Raw genomic sequence first — 20,176 nt, 5'->3', positions numbered from 1 at the left:
CTAGAGAGAAGAGATAGTTAATAAGCATAATAATTGGTATAGTGTGTTGGAATAAAGAAAAAGTAGAGCAGGGTAAAAGGGATGGGGTGGGTGGCAATTCTAAATAGGATGGTAATTGAGAAGGTGACATTTAAGCAAAGTGTGAAGGCAGCTGGCCAAAGCCACCAACCACATCGGGAAAGAGCATTTAAGGTAGAAGGAAGAGCCAGTGCAAAGGCTCTGAGGCAGGAGTTTACCTAGTGAATTTAAGAACAGCAAGGAGGCCGGTGTAGCTAGAGGTGGGAGAGAGGAGAGAAAAGATGAGGTCAGAGAGGTAACTCATGTAGTGGCAGGTAGAGGACTTGCCAGATCATACAGGGCCTTGCAGGCTATTCTAGAGCTTTTGATAAAATGAGGGATCACTTGTATTAGGCCGGCTTAAAATAGGGCCATCTGTATAAAAATAATTCCTCTTTAAATTGTTTCCTTAAACTTAGGGGTGTATACAAATCACCCAGGATCTTGTTAAAATTCAAATTCTGACTTAGTAGGTCTGGAGAAAGGCCTGAGATTCTGCATCTTTAACAAGCTTTCAGGTGATATCAGGCTGCTGGTCCACAACCACACTTTGAGTAATGAGGTCCCAGGGGCTTTCGGGCTTATCTCTCCACTAGCTGATTACAAGGGCCTTTTTATGCCCTTTGAGCCTGAAAGGACAACCTCAAAAGTTTTTCTTTATATTTTTACATTAGCTACGGGTCCCCTCACTATTCATGGTCCTGTTACCTCGCTAGTAAGAGCGTGGTCCAGGGCTGCCTCCGGGACTATGAGGGAGGTTGTCCGGCTGTTTCCGTGCACAGTGTAAGAAGTTTCTAGGGCTTCTGCAGTGCCACGTGGAGGCTCTGCTTCTGAACCTCAATCTGCTCCCTGAATAATAATTTCACTTCTGACCACATTCTTGTCTTACTCCAATTACAGGAGCTCTAATACAGGTCTTCACTTCTGGTCCTATACCTAGAGTGATAGTCCAGTTCTGTAAACTGAGGCAGCTGGGGGACTTGGGTGATGTTCCCAGGCAGAAGAGGTGGTCAGGTGGTCCACGGAAGCCTGTTTGTTAAGGAGCAAAGCTGATTTCTTAAGAGCGAGCCCAGTAATTGACAGTGGAACAAGTCTGGAAGGACTTGCCATTTCCAAATATAAGGCATAGGATACGGAGTCCCATGGGCTTGAGTTTGAATTGTGCTTCCATCCCTTACTGTGTAACCTGGGGAATGTGCCCGGGTGTCTCTGAGCTGCAGTTTTCTTATCTGGAAAATGGGAATGATATCAACACCTCCTATGTAAATTGAGATAATGCATTTAAAGCACCTAGTAAAGTGCCTGGCACAAATGATACAAAATACTAGTTGCCATTATTTTTACAATTTCTACTACCATCTCACTACGTACCAAATCGCTTTTAAGCCCGGCATTATAGCATCCACCTTTACGTTCTCTGGAGTTAAGGTACCAGAGCAAATCCCTCAGCAAAGGTGTTCAAAGAGAGACACACACGCCCGAGCACTTTCTTCATGACAGATGCCGCAAGAGATAACTGGAGGAGCTGACGATGTTTAGTTTAGAAAACAGGTGATAGGGGACAGGTGGTGATGGCTCTTAGCGTTGCCTTGTTCAACGAGACCCTGAGGGCACGATGAGCCCGCGGGGAAAAGATGAAAGGGCAGCACCCCCCGATCGCATATCAGAGAAACTCGCCGAGTCCTAAAGCGAGTCCGCGCGAGATGGGGGTGGGAGCGCCCGCGGGGGTCGTCTCCTGCGCAGCCGCAGCGGCGGCACCAATCACCGGGCGCATCCCGTCCTCTCGCGACCGTACAGTTGTACGGTCGTGACGTCGGCGGTTGCCGTGGGGAGACCCGCTCGGTCCCGACCGAGAGCTGGTGTCAGGAGCCGCAGGGTCACAGCGTGGCTTTGAAGCCGCCTCCGCCACCACCATGAGCGGCCGAAGTCGGGGTCGAAAGTCCTCCCGCGCCAAAAACCGGGGCAAAGGCCGCGCCAAAGCCCGAGTCCGCCCTACTCCGGACGACGCCCCGCGCGACCCGGACCCTTCACAGTACCAGAGTCTCGGGGAAGACACCCAGGCGGCACAGGTGCAGGCTGGCGCGGGGTGGGGTGGCCTGGAAACCGCTGCGTCCGCGCAGCTCCTCCGGCTCGGGGAGGAGGCCGCCTGCCGGCTCCCCCTGGACTGTGGCCTCGCGCTGCGGGCCCGAGCTGCGGGGGACCGCGGGCAGGCCGCGGGCAGGCCCGGCCCGGGGAAGGCCGCGTCTCTCTCGGAGCGCTTGGCCGCAGACACGGTCTTCGTGGGAACAGCGGGAACCGTTGGAAGGCCGAAAAATGCCCCCCGCGTTGGAAACCGGCGTGGCCCTGCCGGGAAGAAGGCCCCGGAAACCTGTAGCACCGCGGGGAGGGGGCCTCAGGTCATAGCTGGTGGGAGGCAGAAGAAAGGGGCGGCAGGGGAGAATCTCTCGGTCTCAGCTGGGGAGGAAAAGAAGGAAGAGAGGGATGCAGGGTCGGGGCCCCCAGCGACGGAAGGCAGCATGGATACGCTGGAGAACGTGCAGCTGAAGCTGGAGAACATGAACGCCCAGGCGGACAGGGCCTACCTTCGGCTCTCCAGGAAGTTTGGGCAGTTGCGACTGCAGCACTTGGAGCGCAGGAACCACCTCATCCAAAATATCCCGGGCTTCTGGGGGCAAGCATTTCAGAACCACCCCCAGCTAGCATCCTTTCTGAACAGCCAAGAGAAAGAGGTACTGAGCTATTTAAACAGCTTGGAAGTGGAAGAGCTTGGCCTTGCCAGATTGGGCTACAAAATCAAGTTCTACTTCGATCGCAACCCATATTTCCAAAATAAGGTGCTCATCAAGGAATATGGGTGTGGTCCTTCTGGCCAGGTGGTGTCTCGTTCTACTCCAATCCAGTGGCTCCCAGGGCATGATCTCCAGTCCCTAAGCCAGGGAAACCCAGAAAACAACCGTAGCTTCTTTGGGTGGTTTTCAAACCACAGCTCCATTGAGTCTGACAAGATTGTGGAGATAATCAACGAAGAATTGTGGCCCAATCCCTTGCAGTTCTACCTTTTGAGTGAAGGGGCTCGTGTAGAGAAAGGAAAGGAAAAAGAAGGCAGGCAAGGTCCAGGAAAGCAGCCAGTGGAGACTGCTCAGCCTGGGGTGAGCCAATCCAACTGATCCTGCACAAGTCTCCCTGCTACCTCCTGCTGGGCTGCTCCTGGTTGACTACATATTTGGCTCTCTGCCTTCTCTTCATGTTGGCCTCTGTGTACTATAGACCCTTTGGACTTTAGTTACAAGAATATGGCATTGATGATCATGTTCTTTTGCCTCCCATAGCCTCTTGCTTTTCTACGTTAGTGTCACATGTTATGTGATCGCACCCGGACTGTTCATATGTTAAGCACACATACCTTAGATGTGTGCTGCCTGTTATCTACGTTGCCTGGACCTTGTTTTTGGTTCTGGCCTTTCCTGCTTGTCTTTAACATGGACACTCATGAGTCATCCTCCAGGACGACCTGTGCATCCTCAAGCTCTGCTCCTTCAGGGCCAGTGACTTGCTGGGCTTCGTGTTGGTGCTGGCCATGCATGTCATCTATGCAAGCATTTCCATTGCCACTGCAGAATGAAGCCAGTGCACATGGTATTAGTCATCAGCCAGAACTTCCTGTTCTGTGGGTCTGGGGTCACCAGCTAAGATGTCATCTGCTTTATTTCTGGCTTTGGCCTGTGGTCCATGATACCCATCCTGCTTGATGTTCTGCAGAATGGCACTTGACTTCTGGGCATGCATGAAGTTAAGGGCAAGAAACAGTATGCCATGTGTTCTGTATCATCGTGTGTCTCTTCTTGCTTCTGGGCCCTTCTACTGGTGAACTTTCATCAAGATCTGCGCCATGCCGTGTCACTATCAAGCCATTAAGTTTTGTCTGGGTTGCTCTCAGCCCCAGTTGGCTTCCTGGTCAACAAGGACCTCAAGAACTGCCTGTGGACCGAGGCCCCCTACCAGTGCATGAGACACACACCTACCCTCCCAGCTTTCCAGGAACCCTACTGGCTGCCAGACTGATGGGCGGGCTGGTATGTGTGGACATGTGTTCACTGCCATTATGCTGTGGCTCCAGGTGAGGGTGAGGACTGGGCCTAAATAGAATCCAGATACCGTTGTCGACTTCTCTTATTCCCATCTAAGACATGAGCAGAGTGCCATAGTAGGGGTTCTGGGAAGAGATATTTCTGATTTGTGGGCCTCTGCTTGCTTGACTTCAGGTTGCTTATACTTCTTACTTTGCTTGCCTGCCTTCCTCCATCCCTCATTCCCTCCCTCTCATTCTTCTTTCCTCCCTCCGTTTCCTGATAGCCTCCTTTCCTCCCCTTCCGCCTTCCCCTTCCGTCTTTCCTTATTCCTTTTTATTTTGTTTAAATAGTACCACAGAGAAAACAACTGAAAAACCACATTTTTCTACATATAGCTGGGGAGGTAGCTGAGAACTTGGCACTGTGCACACATACTACGTTGAAAGAGAGTTGAGGAAACCAGAAGGCCAAGTGGATCTGCTGGCAATCCCTGAACCTGTCTCCTGGGCTTGCTCTACAGTTCTGAAGTTGAAAATCCTTTTCATGCCTAGCATCTGCTTGAGTTATAAACCCCAAGGCAGCCATGTCATAAACTAGTGTTTACTCTTGTTTTGACTTTGTTTTAATGCTCCCTAAGACCCAAGTGCCTCCTGCTGTTTCCTCCTTTGTGGTAGCCTCTGGCTATCTGGACCTCAATCCCCAGCTTTCCCACTTTCAGCAGTCCTTTGCTGTCTTTGCTTCTACCTCAAATAGCCCCAGGAGTGGGCTTTAGTCTCCAATATGGAGCATCTCAAGCTTCTCCTGGGGGATGGGGATTGGGATGGGCAGAATCTGTTTTGGATCTCCGGGTTATTTCCAGTGGGTATAAAAGCGGAGCTGGGCCTTTCCCTCTCTTATCCCTGAGGGTGGGTAAGAAGGGCTGTATCTACACCTGTTCTTCCCTACCTTCTCTTTTGTTAGGGAGGCCTCATTCTAAGTTCCTCAAGAGAGTCATTGACTTAAAGTTGTAGCAAGGTGTGCTAGGCGGGGGATTTGGAGCAAAACTGTCAAGTAGGTATGATACTGGTACGGAGTGGGCCTGGAAAATCAGACAGAAATGGCTTGAGAAGCTGCAGGGGGAGCATGCCTGTCTCTCAGTGATAGAGTATGGGAGGGACCTCCTTAGCTTGGAAAAGGAGAATTGAAGGGGTTATGAACAAATAGGATGCCTAGTTGAGGATGTTCCCAAAGTTTTGTCCAATCTTATCATTAGTAGATTTTATAAGCCACAGAGACAAACCAGAAACAGAATAATGTTACTTTGGATGCTTTATTTTTTTGTTCTAGTTGTGGCTTTGTACATGCAGAAGAATGCTATATGCTGCACATTTTGCCTTTAAAGTCTTACCACTTTCCCCATTTTAGTCTAATGGGAAGACAGCTGTGCAAGTCTGCTTTTTTGTTTTTTGTTATTTTTTTTTGCTCTTTATTATGGACATTTTCAGACATACACAGCAGTGGAGAGGATGGTCCTTGGACCCCATGTGTCCATCACCTAGCTGCATCACTTACCAGTTATGGTCAACCTGGTTTCATCTGTATCTCCCTCTTTTCACCTGTATTGTTTATTGAAAATCCAAGACACTATGCCAATGCAACCGTGACTACTTTGGGAGATTGGTAGTCTCTTTTGATGGTGATAGTGATGGGGTGCGCTATCACAATCACATCAGGTCTGCTTTTTGCTTTTAACGTTAACTAGTGAAGTTCCAGAGATGGGCCTTAGAAATGTGTTTTAAGAATTAACAAGGAGTCTCAAAAAGAAATAAGAGGGATGCTTCCTTTCCCTTGCATCCACGAAACAAGAGACTGTTCTGTTGTAAAACTCTTTCAAAAATTCTGATATAATAAGGTACTTGAGACCCTTCACCAGAATGTCAATCTTTTTTTTCTGTGTAACATGGAAACTTGTGTGACCATTAGCATTGTTATCAGCTTGTATTGGTCTCATAACTCTGGTTTTGGAAGAATAATTTGGAAATTGTTGCTGTGTTCTGTGAAAATAACCTCCCCAAAATAATTAGTAACTGGCTGTTGTACTTGGTAATTTGACACCTTGTTAAAACGCAATTATTTCTGTGTTCTTAAACAGTATAAATAGTTGTAAGTTTGCATGCATGATGGAAAAATAAAAACCTGTATCTCTGTTATATTTCTGATTTTCAAAAAAGAATTGGAAGGTTTTTAAACAGAGGCTGGGCAGTTGAGAGAATATGTACATTGCCCTAGATAAGTGATTCCCAAGCCGCAGACCCTTGTGTGACTAGCTACACAAAATTACATAAAATTTTGATTTCTAGGCCTTTTTCCCAAAGATTGAGATTGTATGATTCTGTGAGGAAGTCAGGTAGCTTAGTTTTTAACATGCTTTCTAGTTGATTCAGAAGCAGTGAACTCCCATTAGAATAATCTAGATTCTATGAATCATCTAGATTCTAGTAGGAATACAGTGCTTCTTAAATTTTAGAGTGCATCTGAATTGTGTGGTGAATCCTGTTAAAATATGCATTCTGATTTAGTAGTTTGGGCTGGAACCTGAGATTCTGCATTTCTAACGAGTTTCCAGATGATGACAGTGCTGGTGATCTGTGAACTGCACTTTGAGTCGAAAGCGGGGGGTGACCTTGAAGGCCCTTTTAAACTTAAGTAATGGTGCTCAACTTTTGTTGCACACTAGAATTGTCTGGGAAGCTTACAGAAACACTGCCAGAGCTCCACACAAAGACCAACTAAATCAGAATGGGGTAAGGGGTAGGTCTGGGTGTAGATAATTTTAAAACTTCTCAGGTGATTCTAGTGTTTAGCCAGAGTTGAGAACTACATACTCTGATGCTGTTCATTTCAGATCCATAACAAGGATCATTTCCCATTGATCAGGAGAAGCAGTGGCGGACAACCAAGTGCCACACTAAGCTGCCCAGCAGAAAATGGACAAAATTAGAAGTGGGTGGTTACTGACAAGAAAATAAAATCAGCTTATATGATGAAGGGTTTTAATAAACATGCAGTGTTCAGGGCATAGTAGGTGCTCCAGTGTTGAATGAATGAATGAATTTAAAGCACTGTTTATATTCAGATGCCTGAGGGCATTTGAATTTGGTAATTTGTGAAGTGGGCCACGTTTGTTTCATAAGAAAATCTGTATCAGTTTTCTGGGGCTGCCATAACAAAGTACCACAGAGTGAGTAGCTTAAACAACAGAAATTTATTTTCTCAGTTCTGGAGGCTAGAAATTCAAGATCAAGGTATCAGCAGGGTTGGTTTCTTCTGAGGGCCTCACTCAGCTTATAGATAGCTTTCTTCTCTCTCTGTCTTTACATGGTGTGTGTGTGTGTGTGTCTGTGTGTGTCTGTGTGTATATATATCCTAGTCTCTTATAAGGATACTAGTCATCTTGAATTGGGGCCCCTCTAATGACCTCATTTAACTTTAATTACCCTTTAAAGACCCTGTCTCTAAATTCAGCTACATTATGAAGTATTGGGGATTACGACTTCAACATAGGAATTTGGTGTGAGGGCAGGAGCAATTTAACCCCTCACAACATCTTAACTTGTATTCTTTTGACACACATGTGCCTCACATGTTATGGTAGTTAATTGTATTGAGGCATATCATGTGCCAGGCACTATTGCAGGCGTTATACAAGGATTAATATATTAAGTCCTTATAACAAGTGATAATTATCTCTTAATGAGGGGATGGATTGAGGAAATGGGGTAAAAAGAGGTTGAGTAAATTGTTCAGGATCATGCTGGTAATGAATGAGCCAGGCTTTAAATTCAGGCAGTCTGGTTCAAGAATGCACCAGCTCACATATAGCTCTTGACTTGAGTAGGAATAATCTTCAGTTTATCAACAGTATCTTTATGTAGAATCTCCTAATTTTGCATGTTAAACATAATTTAAACCCCTGGAGTTTTTCTGATACGTGGAATGCAGAAGGGATGGAGAGCAGCATCTCCAGGCCTGATCTTCCTCTCAGGATTCACCCAGAGTCTGCTTGGATTATGAATTGGGAAGGGCTCTCTGCCCAGTTCAATTCCGTTAATGCACTTGCTTCCCTGTGGGTGCAGAGCCTCTGTTGTCCAGGCCCTCTTTCAAATACCTCTCTTCAGTTCCTTGGACAACCCATTCAGTCTGGGATTTACTACTTCTCCATCCGCTCATTCATTCATTGCCTCTTATATGAACCAGTCCTTGGTGTAGACATTGGAGCTATAGCTATGGACAAACACAACTTTGAATTTTTCTTCCTCCACCTGCACCCCACCCTGCCACCCACCCGCCATAGGTTTCAGTCTCTTCTTAGCTTTCGCCTGGGTTTGAGAATCAATCTCTTTTTCCATTTTCCTGCATGTGGCTGTTGAATGCTTTAGGTCCATGTGGGTTGAAGTGGGGGCTAAAGGAAGCCTCCCTCACCTTTGGCCTTTAGGTCAGACTTCACAAGGGACTTAGGCCTTCCATAATCTGGAGAGGGAGGGCCTCTTGGGTCATTCTAGTTATCTTGAGTCCTTGGCCCCCTTTTTAGCTTTGACTTTTATTATAAAAAGCCCTCTTCTGATTTTTTCACTGTTACCTCCTGTGCTTTTTGGAAATATGGTAGGTTTGTGCTAGGCCATAGGTGAGGGAGGAGAGAAAAATAAAATGGTCCTGCCACTCTGAGCTTACCAAAGATCTCTACCAGCTTTGGACTGTCTATTTCTTCTTGCACTTTGAGCTTCTTCATTCTAGTCTACTATAGTGGTTTGCAACAGAGGAAAGAGACACACTGCCCTAGGGAGGCATGTTAGAACCACCTAGGGAGGGAAATTTGGCAAATTCGCTTGCCCCTCTGAAGATTCAGAAAAGTCCTCAGCCATGGGGAGCCATTGTAACTGATGGGTAGGGTCATATCCCTCAGGTGTTGGAACAATAAAAAAGTAGAGCGTAGGCTATCCAGTCCATGATTTCTATCTTTGTTTCCCCTTAGTGTCTTCACTCCTGCTTTTGGAATCTTCTCCAGCTATATTTCACTGTTCAGGGCCACCGCTCACTACTACTCATTCACTTTCACCTGAAACTCTGGCCTTAGAACCTCCTGTCAGGTGTCCCGCTACTGGCCGTCCAGGGCTCAAGTCTTGAATTCCTCCTCTCCCTCCATTCTGTCAACCTGGTCCTCAGCTGAGGTTTGACAAATATAAGACAAAGTAGCTATCGTCTGTGTGACATTTCATGGTTACAAAGCACATTCACTTATATTATCTTGATTATAACAACTATGCCATAAGAAAGCTCAAAGATGTTAAATGACCAAAATCACAAAAGTAGTAGAGCCAGGACTCAAACTTGGGTCTTCTGATTCCAAGTTCCATCCATCCATGGGACGGTAAGCATGTGGCCCAGGGCAGATGTCTGGCACTATGAATCTAGAAACTTCTTTCCACAGAATCTGTATTTAACTTTCTGCACAGCAGATTATCCAGTTGCTGCCAATCAATCTGAGTTGGCATATGAATGTGAAACTTCTTTACCATCCCGAACTACAGCATGCATGTGGTCATAACAACTAGGAGCAGGACCGACTTGACTCATTGGTGGGTGAGGCTTCCTTCAACTACATTGTTCAAAGGATTGTGCTCTAGACACAGTATGCTTGCAGATGAGGGCTGAGTGTGGTTTGGGGCCATATATATCAACAACTGCATATAAATTAGTTGGAAAGGGGGAAATTTTGCTTCTATAAGAAGAAGTCTAATAATGGGAGGTTGTCAGGTTGTAGGCTTCAGCGGCTCAATGATATTAGGGATCTGAGTCTGCCATCTTTTCTTTCTTTCCCTTGGCTTTCCCCTCACAATTCCACAGCTCCAAGCATCACAACCTCACCCAACTGCACTCAGAGGCAGGAAGAAAGGAGGAGGAGGGGGCCTTCTTACATGTCTCTGTTTTTATCAGGAAAGAAGATCTTTGTCAGTAGTCCCTGGTGGATTTCAGGAGACCTAAGTCAGGTCCCTTGGGCCAGAAATGAGTCACATTCCTACACCCTACCTCAAGGAAATCTTGCATTTTCCAGTATCTCTCATGGGGTTAGGGTTCTGCCATCTAGAAATAAGGAAAGTTCAAGGGGCTAGAGCTGACAGGCGATTTTCAATCACCTGTAGTTTTATGCTTTCTGAGATAATTTTATGGGCATTGAACACCAGATAACACCTGGAGGCACCGTGCATCTGGCTTTTCCCCCCAGGTCTCCCAGTTACCCCTTGTGACAAGAAAGCTTTACCTTGTGCTCAGTGTTTTGTGTCTCATCTCCTCTATTGCATGGAAAGTGCTTTTCTGGCCAGACGATGCCTTTTTGGTTTTCATATCTCCCACAGCACCTACCTCAGGGTTCACTCAACATTGGATGTGGGTGATCAGTAAATGCTAGTTGAGTAAATGCAATACATCAATGAGCTTTCTAAAATGTCAATTTGATCATGTCAAGCACTGGTTAAAACCTTCAGCAGTAGGATCCAGAATCCCAAGGAGCTCATAACAAGCCCTCCATTATGTGCCCTTTCCTTTTGTTTCTTCCAAACTTCCTTATTGTGAAAACTTACAAATATTCAGAAAAGTACAATCTACCTGTATACCTACAACTTAAGTTCAGTGATTGTGAACTTTCAGTCATATTTAGTTTGTCTATGTGTGTGTATATATGTTTATTTTGCTGAACCATTTGAATTAGTTGCATGATGCTTCATCCCTAAATACTCAGCGTGCATCTCATTAAAAATAAGGATACTAGCTGGGCGTGGTGGCGGACGCCTGTAATCCCAGCTACTTGGGAGGCTGAGGCAGGAGAATCACTTGAACCCGGGAGGCAGAGGTTGCAGTGAGCTGAGATCATGCCACTGCACTCCAGCCTGAGTGACAGAGCAAGACTCTGTCTCAAAAAAAAAGATACTTTCCCACATAATCACAAGATCATTATAAGACTAGAAATCGGTTCTCAAATACCATCTAGTATCCAGTCCATATTTAAATGTCTTTAAATGTCTCTATTGTTTCCAAGTTTATCTTACCATGTTAGTTTTACAATCAGGATTTAATAATATTCAGGCATTCCATTTGACTGTTATATCTCTTTAGTCTTTTTAAAATCAGGATAATTCCCCTACCTTTTTAAATTTTCCCACTCGTGACATTGAATTTCTGAAGAAGTTAGGGCAGTTGTCTTGTAGGATGCCCCATACTCTAGATTTGTCCAATTGCTTCTTCTTGGTTTTAACTTTTTCCTCTATCTCCTTTTTTTTTTTTTTTATAACCAAAGATGCAGTTGAAACACCGAAGATACTACCTAAGTGAAGCTGTGTACTTCATATGTGTCACATCAGAAGGTGCACAATGAGAGGTTGTCCCACGGTTGTGCCATTAGTTTGATCTTTTGGTTAAGATGGTGATCACCATGTCTCTCTTTTGTAAAGATGCATTTTCCCTTTCCAGTTAGCAGGTAGTTTCTAGATGGTACTCTGTTACTGGGAGAATATTATGTTCCCCAAAACTTCATCCCAAGGTTTTAGCAGCCATTGATAGTTTTTGCCCAAGTCAGGTATTTCACTGTTGGTTGCAAAATGGTGATTTTATAATCCTGTCATTCTTTTTACGTACTTTAGCTGGTATTCTGGTATAAGGGAGGTCTTTCCCTCATCTTCTGGCAAAGAACTACATTTTCTCCTAAAAAGGCAGTGTAAAGACTTAATTCGTTCCCTTTAATCACCAATTTTCAGCATCAGAACTTGGTATAATAACCTCCAGTGGTCTCAAATAAGGGCATGATTTCTTTACTGTCACTACAAGTGTGTGGGTTTTTATTTATTTAATATTTACAGTCAGTTACAGTCAACTGTTCAGTTGACCTGTATTTTGGCCCTAACCAACCTTTACCAAACTCCCCTCATCTTTGTCTCTGTCTCCCCTTGCCACCCTGTACTGTGCTCCAGCCAGTATGAACCATATCTGGTTCTCTGAACACTCATATTTACACAAGCTGTTTGCTCAGCAAGAAAGCCCTTTTACATACAGCTCAGATATACTTGTTCTGTGCTGTTATTTTTAATCTTTCAAGGCTGAATTAATCCTTCCCTTTTCTTTATTTCTGCAATATTTTGTCCACACTTCAATCTACAGTAACTAATGTAATGACTTGTACTTACCTGTTTACCTGCCTGCTCCCACCAGAGATTATGTGATCCTTAGATCACAGAAGAATAAAACAGTATGTGTTAATCATTTTTGTATTCCCACAGCACAGTGGCCTACACATAGTAGGTGCTCATTAAGCACTGAATGAATGCAAATGAATGGTCCTTAGAAATTGATGAAGGTATCAGTGACAAACTACAGAGAGGTTAGAAGAGCCCAGGAGCAGAGATTGGGAATAACTTCAAGTGAAGGAGAAGCATGAACCTAATAGAAATGGATTAAAAGGGGTGGGAGAGGGAAGCTATTACCTGCACAAAGTTTTGGGCAAAAAACACAGTGGCACCAAATCACTCTCACATTGGAAATCGAGTAGGGAAATGGAAGAGAGCAGGAAAGCAAATGAAAAATGTTGGAAATGTACCATGTACACTGTGCTTTAGTAATGTTCCACAGCACATGAGTCTGTAATTGAAAACAAGGAAAAGCAAAGCCAGTGTGATTCTGGACAATGACTTTCCCAGGGATCTTTCTCTCTCTTTATACGTAGATATGTATATTAATCTGCGATCTCCTAAGAGGTCCCTTGAATTTAAATGACTCCAGAAAATTGGGGTAGAACAAAAAAAATCTCTAAAAGTGGTTTCACTAAAAAGCAACCTGGACAGGAGGTTAAACCTGCAGAGTGGAACAGAGTGAGTAAATCTAGGGGAAAATTACTTTGAGCTTCAATACTAAATAGCCTGAATTCCAAGACTATGTGGAAAATATGCTCATCAAAGCCCGGTGCTGCTTTGCCAAGTGCTGTGGGACTAGATGATTTATGAGATAATTCAGGGCACTTAGAGGGGGACGAGGGTGCAAGGTGAGGCATTTGAACCCAGGCACATTCTGGAGGAGGTTATGATTACAGGGCAGATTGTCCCTAAGGAAGCAAGGTTGTGGGGCCCCACCATATCAGGAGATCTCTTCATCTTGTGCTTTGAGAACCTGCCTTGCTACTAGTGCCACCTCTGGCCTGAGGACAATTTATTATCCTGCTAGCGTTTATGTGAGGGACACTGAGTCCCTACAAGCTTACATGCCATTCTCTCAGCAAGAGGTCTTATCTGACTTTCAGTAAAATGATACTCCCACTCCTGCTGCTCGCTTTGTACTCCTTCTCACAGCTCCCTCTTTTCCTTGATAGAATTTACGATTCATGACTATGATTTTGTCTCTGAGTTTGTTTCTTCCCTTAGACTGTAACCTCTGAAAGATCCTTGCTGCTGAATCGCAAATGCCCACACATAGGAGGTATCTGACAAATATTTTGGACTAGTGCAAATGTTGATCTTATGAGCCAATTAAGATGGCAGGTTGGGTGGGCCATGCCTTGGGGTTGTCTTTGGCAGGAGGAGATGATCCCTTCCTAATATACAAGGGGACTGGGAGAGTCCATTTTATTGAGTGGGTACCACATGCTAAGGACAGTGCTAAGCACATTATACACATTATCACAACAAATCTATTTTCATACTCATTTTCCAGATGAGATAAAAGAGCCCAAGAGGGTTTAGGTGACTTGCCCAAGGTTACATAAGTTGTAATTCCTGGAACTAGGGGTAGAGGCTCTTAGCCATTATTCTGCACTGCCTCTCTGGTGGGGGTTTACAGTATGAGTTTGTGAGTTAGGCTAACATTGTCCTCATGCGTTCAGGAAGGAGGAAGGACAGTGTGTGACTATAGATAGGTTCTCAGCTCTCCAGGGGGTGACGATCACTGTGCCTAATCACCAGGGAGGGGAGTGTGGAAAGGGTGTGTGTGTGCATGCATGCACACGTGTGTGGGGGCCATATCTAGGTGTGTGTCCAGGAAGGCCATGAGAGTGGCCAGCAAGCCAGCTTTGACTGCCTGCTGCTTGTCCTCAGGCCCACACCATCCTGAGGCTGCCAGGATATGATTCACACTCACTTGGGGATCACTGCCCACTGAGGTAGTTGGGTCCACATTTTAAAGGCTCCCAGCTGTGGGCAGCTTGTGGAAAATAGAGACCCTCCTGGCCCAAAGCAGCCCAGCAGGTGGGGGCCTTTCTGAATAGTGGCCTTAAGCAGATGGTTTGATCAGGCTGAGTCACGGATAGCATCAGGCTCAACAAAAGGCAAGAACAGCTCCTAAATGAGGGATTTGTGTACAGGCCACGTAGGCAGGCCTGCTGATTAGAAGCTGTTCTTTGAACTCCAGTCTCCCACATGGACAGCAATCCCTATCATTTGTCATGTCTTGGAATAAGAAAGATGATGAAAAATAAAATCAAGGTTTCTTGATATTACCATGGGAGTGTGCTTTCCCCTTCACAAAAAAATTGACCCTTCTACTCCACACAAGGATTATATGGAACGTAAAAAAGTAAGGAGTTAACATTGAGCACCTACTGCATGCCTAAGTGACTAATATACAGTTGTTATTTTATTTTTTTACAATAGCAAGCTTATGAAGTCTTCATTGTTACCTATATTTTATAGTTAATTACACTGAAGCTTTGAAGATTAAGGAACTTGCTCAGGGTTACTCAGCCAGAATTCTGTCTGACTGGAGTCTGTTTGGCTCCCGAACCTCTGTTCTCTCAATTATAACATACCTAGAAGAGGGGAGACACAATTACTCCTGTTTTTAACAAGAGTGATATGAATCAGTTAGAATGCTTTCAGTTGCAAGTAACAGAAACCCTGACTTAGGCCCAGAAATAAGGACAGACACTATTTTTGTAATAAGGAATCTGGAGGTAGGTGATCCTATGCTTAGTTTTAGCTGCTCACTTATCAAGCTTCCAGATTCTTTCCATCCTTCCAGTCCTTGCCCTCCAACATCTTTGGATTTGGCAAAGACTTTTTGTCCTCAAACTTGTCTCATGTCCCTGAGATGACTGCTTCTGTTCCAGGCATCATATCCCCAAATACAGTGTTTAAAACAGGAAAGTTAGGAAAGGGAGCAAACAAGGACTTCTCCCCTAGAACCCTATCTCTTTTACTGGGGAGGAAAATATTTCCTGAAGCCTCCCAATGGACTTTGCTTTAATCTTTTTGGCCAGAAATGAGTCTTCACCCTTAGACAAATTGCTGGCAAAAGGGACTGTTATTGCCATGACTGGCTTGGGCTGACCAGGACTATTTCCCTGGGAACTGCAAGGAAGAAGGAACATTGCTGTTAGATAGGCACTCACCACACAATTCTAAGGCCAGGGGCTCATCAGACTCCATGACCACCATTGCTAGAATACCTTGGAGAAGGGAGAATAGTCAACATTTATTCATCGATTCAGACAGCTTGCTTGTTTAGTACCTTCTGTGATCTCAGGCATGAGTTAGGCACCATAGGGTCAAAGGACCTGTAGAATACAGGCTTGCACTTACTATTTCATCTAAATGGGAAGAGTAGATAGATAAATTAGATAGATAGATAGATAGATAGATAGATAGATAGATAGATAGATAGATATGTGTATGTATATATATATGTATATGTATATGTGTATACATATATATATATATATATATGAACAGTTCAATGAAAACATGAAACAAAAATTTAACAAAAGCCAGCATATGACCCAAGAGGTCATAGGGCAATACAGCAGATTCTTCTTGGAAGATTTGGTGAGTTTCTTTGTCCTACTCATGATTCAGTGGAAGCACTTTAAATTCTTTTTGATCAGTGGGATTAATTTTATATTTTCTGTTATTTCTTTCCAAATAAAATACATATATTAATATTTCTCAATGATTTGGAGGCTGTTTTTGGCCAAGGAAATTATTTTTAGGTGTTAAATCTATATTGTTGGCTTCCTAGAAAAAGCATTTGGTGCTTCGGCAAGAGATGTGAACCAGCTATAAATTTAAGTATCAGCCCTGGTAGCTTTACCATGTATGGTTGACTTTTTTGATAGATTCCCTGTGGATCTAAGCAGCATGAAAATCAAGTGGTGTCACCTTGCATTCAAATTAAGCATGAACAGTTATTTCAACAGTTACATTTGAGGCATCTGAGTAATGCAAAATGCTACAGCAGCAGCCAAAACTTTAGTTTGGCCTCTGATGAAAGACAGTCTTCTCAATCTGGCCCCAGTTTCTAGAGTAATCCTGTGAGCGGATTAAACACAAGCACGTACTTTGCTGATAATTGTGTGTTGATTCTATAACAATTTGGCTAGGAGTAGTTGTCCTCATTTGAAACCAAAAACCCCCCCAAATAGTGATTGCTCTAGACCTCCAGATGGAGAACTTTCCCCATAGCCCAGTAACTTTGCTAAAGATCACCATTTGGAAGGCTGTTCTTTTTGTTATTGGACTTCTGTTATATTATCCTCCCAGAAAAGCTTACCTTATTTATCTCAGCCTCTTCTTGGTTGCAGGCTAGGGGAAAACAGGGAGAATCATTCCCAACATGGTATGGCCTGTGCATTTCTCAGGCTCTCTTTTCATGGGATTGTTCTAATTGGAGTTGGATGTAAGGGTTTTGATGTCTCACCTCACCTTGTTCGGTATTTTTAAATGCTCCTTGGCCCTAGTTGAGCTGGAACCATGGTGACCCAAGCCAGCTTAAAAAGAGACAGTTCTGCCAAATTGTCATCCATACGTAGTCCTCGTTCCCTGAGTGCTCCAGTAGCTTCTGGGTCAACATGCAATTGGTGGAAAATGATGTCGATCTCTTGGCTAAGGAAAAACGGTAAAATGCAGATTGCAGAACATGCTCACCTTGTAGCTGGCTTAAAGTCTGTGTTTGAAAGCCCTGGCCTTCAGAACCCAAACTGAAACTCCAGTTGGAACCAAGGAAGCACAGTGGATATGGATGGTGGTACAAGTAAGCCTGGCTGGAGTCACTGGCTTTGGGTACCTGATGGCGACACCACATGTTCCAGAATGGTTGTCTGTTAAATGTTTACTAGGGTTGGGTCTGGAGCATAGAGTGAAGGGAAGGAATATAATGGAAGGTTGTAGAGTATGACAGCTAAGACTTGGAATCAGGCCGGGCACAGTGGTTCACACCTGTAATCCCAGCACTTTGGGAGACCGAGGTGGGTGAATCATGAGGTCAGAAGTTTGAGACCAGCCTGGCTAACATGGTGAAACCCTGTCTGTACTAAAAATACAAACATTTAGCTGGGTGTAGTGGCAGGTGCCTTTAGTCCCAGCTACTTGGGAGGCTGAGTCAGGAGAATTGCTTGAACCCAGGAGGTGGAGGTTACAGTGAGCCGAGATTGCGCCACCGCACTCCAGCCCAGGTGACACAGTGAGACTCCATCTCAAAAAAAAAAAAAAAAAAAAAAGTTTGGACACTGTTCATATCGAAACTCTGAGAGCTACTAGCTAGCGTGTGGAACCTGGAAGTTTACTTAGCTTCTCTAAGTGTTTTTTTTTTTAATCTGTAAGAGAGGAATAAAAGTTTGGAGTTAGATGGAAGTTATAAAAAAAAAGGCTCAAATTATGTATAGAATTGAAAAGTCCAGGGGCAGTCTGGGTTTCAGATACGACTTGATCCAGGGGCAGACCCTTTCCTCCCTGTGGCAAGATGGCGTCTCGATGCTCTAGGCCTGCAAATCTTACCCTTTCAGTAACCCTAATAAAGCATGAAAGTATTTCGTCCTTGCCAGTGCCAGAGGGAAAAAAAAAAAAGTCCTGAGATTGACTCTTGGCTTATTAGGTCATTATAAACACTTGAGTCAATTGCTAAGAACTGGGTCACTGCCCAGCCCTGGAGCCAGGAAAGGGGTCAGCCCCACCCGAGTTACAAGAACGGAAAATAGGAAAGGGATGATTTTTTTCCAAATGAAAATAAATCATGGTGCTAATACCAGAGGAAGAGGGGGATGGATGCTGGGCAGGCCAAAACAATAGATGCCCACTGAAGAAGCACTCCATTCCCAGGTCATCCTTGTTAATAAGGAAATGGGAGGGACAGGAACCAAAAACACTTATTTTTGAGGATCTGGGCCAGGGTCAGGCATCGAGCATCAGCAACTCCCTACCCTGCCTTTCTACACAGTAGCACAGCTTTATATGATAAAAATTTGGTTGCAGCTTCAATGTGACATACACATGCTTTCAACTCTCAAGGCATCAAACCTTGTTTAATTACTATTATTCTTTTCTTAAGGTTTTGGTATTTTCCCTCTGTATTTCTGATGTGCCTCTTGGCTACAGATAATCCAGATAGTGGTTGCTGTCTGTGGGCATGTGAGGCTGGGAAGTCCAAAAAGTGAGGCTAACGGCCACTACTGACAGATGAAGGGGCTTCCTCAGGGGCAGAGGCACAGGGTCTGGTGAGACAGGCTGGCACCTCGAGAATCAGGGATGGGATTTTCCTTGGAGCCACAGGGTTCATACTTGAGGGAGGCTTGGGAGTTTTTCACTCTCTGCATAATGGGTCTGTTCTCCTGGGGATAACCCACCACAGGATATGCCTCATGAACGTGGGTGGCAGAGGGACAGAGGTGCAGGGGCGTCTTCCAGCCCTGGACGGTGCCACTTGAGGGATGGATGTAAGACTGGCCATACAGGTGTAGTGTCCGAGGCTCAGAGAGATGGCAGGGTTCACCTCTGGACAGAGCAGGACAGAACTAGAATGAATGTATAACACCGGGGAAAAGATTGTTAGTGAGAAATGCTCCACACAAACACATTCCAAGAACATGAGTGAGAGAAAGAGATGGACTGTGCTTGGTGGCGGTGGTTCGGTGCACTTCCCTCTGGGTTGGGCTGGGCTGTGGTGACAGAGGAGATGCGTACAAGGGAATTAAGAGAATTTTAGATGCATTGCTCAAAATTTAGGGGCTTGGGGTGTCCAGACTTTGATGTGGGATAAGAGAAAAGGAGAGCCCTCACGGCGGGACATAAATGGGTTAAACAGGTTGGGAGAAGTGGGTGTCCAGATAATTCCACCCACAAGTCCAAGTGGGGAGCCTGGGTCCAAGCAGAAAAGACAGTTTCCTCCTTTAGCAATCAAAGGAGTCCAGAGGGGGTGCCCAGCCTTGGGCCAGAGGGAGAAAGGAAGAGGGAAAGCTTTGCTCTGAGGATGAGGTTTAGAGCAGAAGGAAACAGAGACCACCCAGAAAAGGGAGACTTTTCCTGTGCCTAGGCGGAGACCCAGGGGACTGCACAGTTATCTCGGCCCTTTGAGCGCCTCCATTTCCCTCATCTGTGGTCAAGCCTAGCTCTGTATTCCAGCCAGCTGTGGGAGGATGGGGTGACGAAGTGATGCTCAAAGAGAATGTGGGGCCAGCAGGGGCAGCCCAGGACTCTGGACTGAGGCCTTCAACAGGGAAGTCTCCCCCTCCCCCTTTCCCTCCTCCTCCTCCTCCTCCTCCTCCTCCTCCTGGGAGTTAGCTGGAGAACCAACAGGCAGCATTACAGAAAGCTCCTATAGGCCCCTTCAGCTGGTTGAGGGGGCTCAGCCGGCCCCATGGCTAGGGCATTTGTGTCCTATTTCCTGCCGTGCAGGAGGGGCACTGTGAGGTCCTCCCACCTCTCACCCCAACCACATACACACCTGTAAACAGTGGAGCACTCCAGTCTCCAGCCCTACCTAGAGGAGCGATTTGTTCTCTGATTTCCATAACACAGAAAAGAAAAAGAAAAAGGAAAAGAAAAAGAAAAAAAATCCAAAACAAAAAGTAAAACCACTTTAAACAATTAGGAGTTTTGTTTGGTTATTTGGCGAAGGCTGTGTGCTGGGGGAGTGGGTAGTGAGGGAGTTCTTTATCCCTGGAGAATCTAAATGATGGAAAAGTCAGTTTGAAACTGGCTCCCAAGATGACGCAGGGGTCTCAACCCAGAATAGACTCCGAAAGCTGTATTTTCAGCACAGAAAAGAGG

General features: G+C 45.1%; 1 protein-coding gene and 1 long non-coding RNA gene across 2 annotated transcripts in view; both read left to right on the top strand.

Annotated features, from left to right (window-relative positions):
• LOC134737128 (uncharacterized) overlaps positions 1–20,176 on the top strand; it is a 547,208-nt gene that overhangs the window by 197,109 nt on the left and 329,923 nt on the right. The window lies entirely within an intron of this gene.
• On the top strand, positions 1,867–6,316 carry TSPYL5 (TSPY like 5). Its single transcript, XM_055286850.2, has 2 exons — positions 1,867–4,174; positions 4,523–6,316. The coding sequence occupies exon 1, from the start codon at positions 1,971–1,973 to the stop codon at positions 3,222–3,224; it is 1,254 nt and encodes a 417-aa protein (XP_055142825.1). The 5' UTR covers positions 1,867–1,970; the 3' UTR covers positions 3,225–4,174; positions 4,523–6,316.

Source organism: Symphalangus syndactylus, chromosome 7 (assembly GCF_028878055.3).
Source record: "Symphalangus syndactylus isolate Jambi chromosome 7, NHGRI_mSymSyn1-v2.1_pri, whole genome shotgun sequence".
Taxonomy (NCBI): Eukaryota; Metazoa; Chordata; class Mammalia; order Primates; family Hylobatidae; genus Symphalangus; species Symphalangus syndactylus.
The sequence above is the reverse complement of the archived record's forward strand: the minus strand, read 5'-3'. Positions and strand labels throughout refer to the sequence as shown.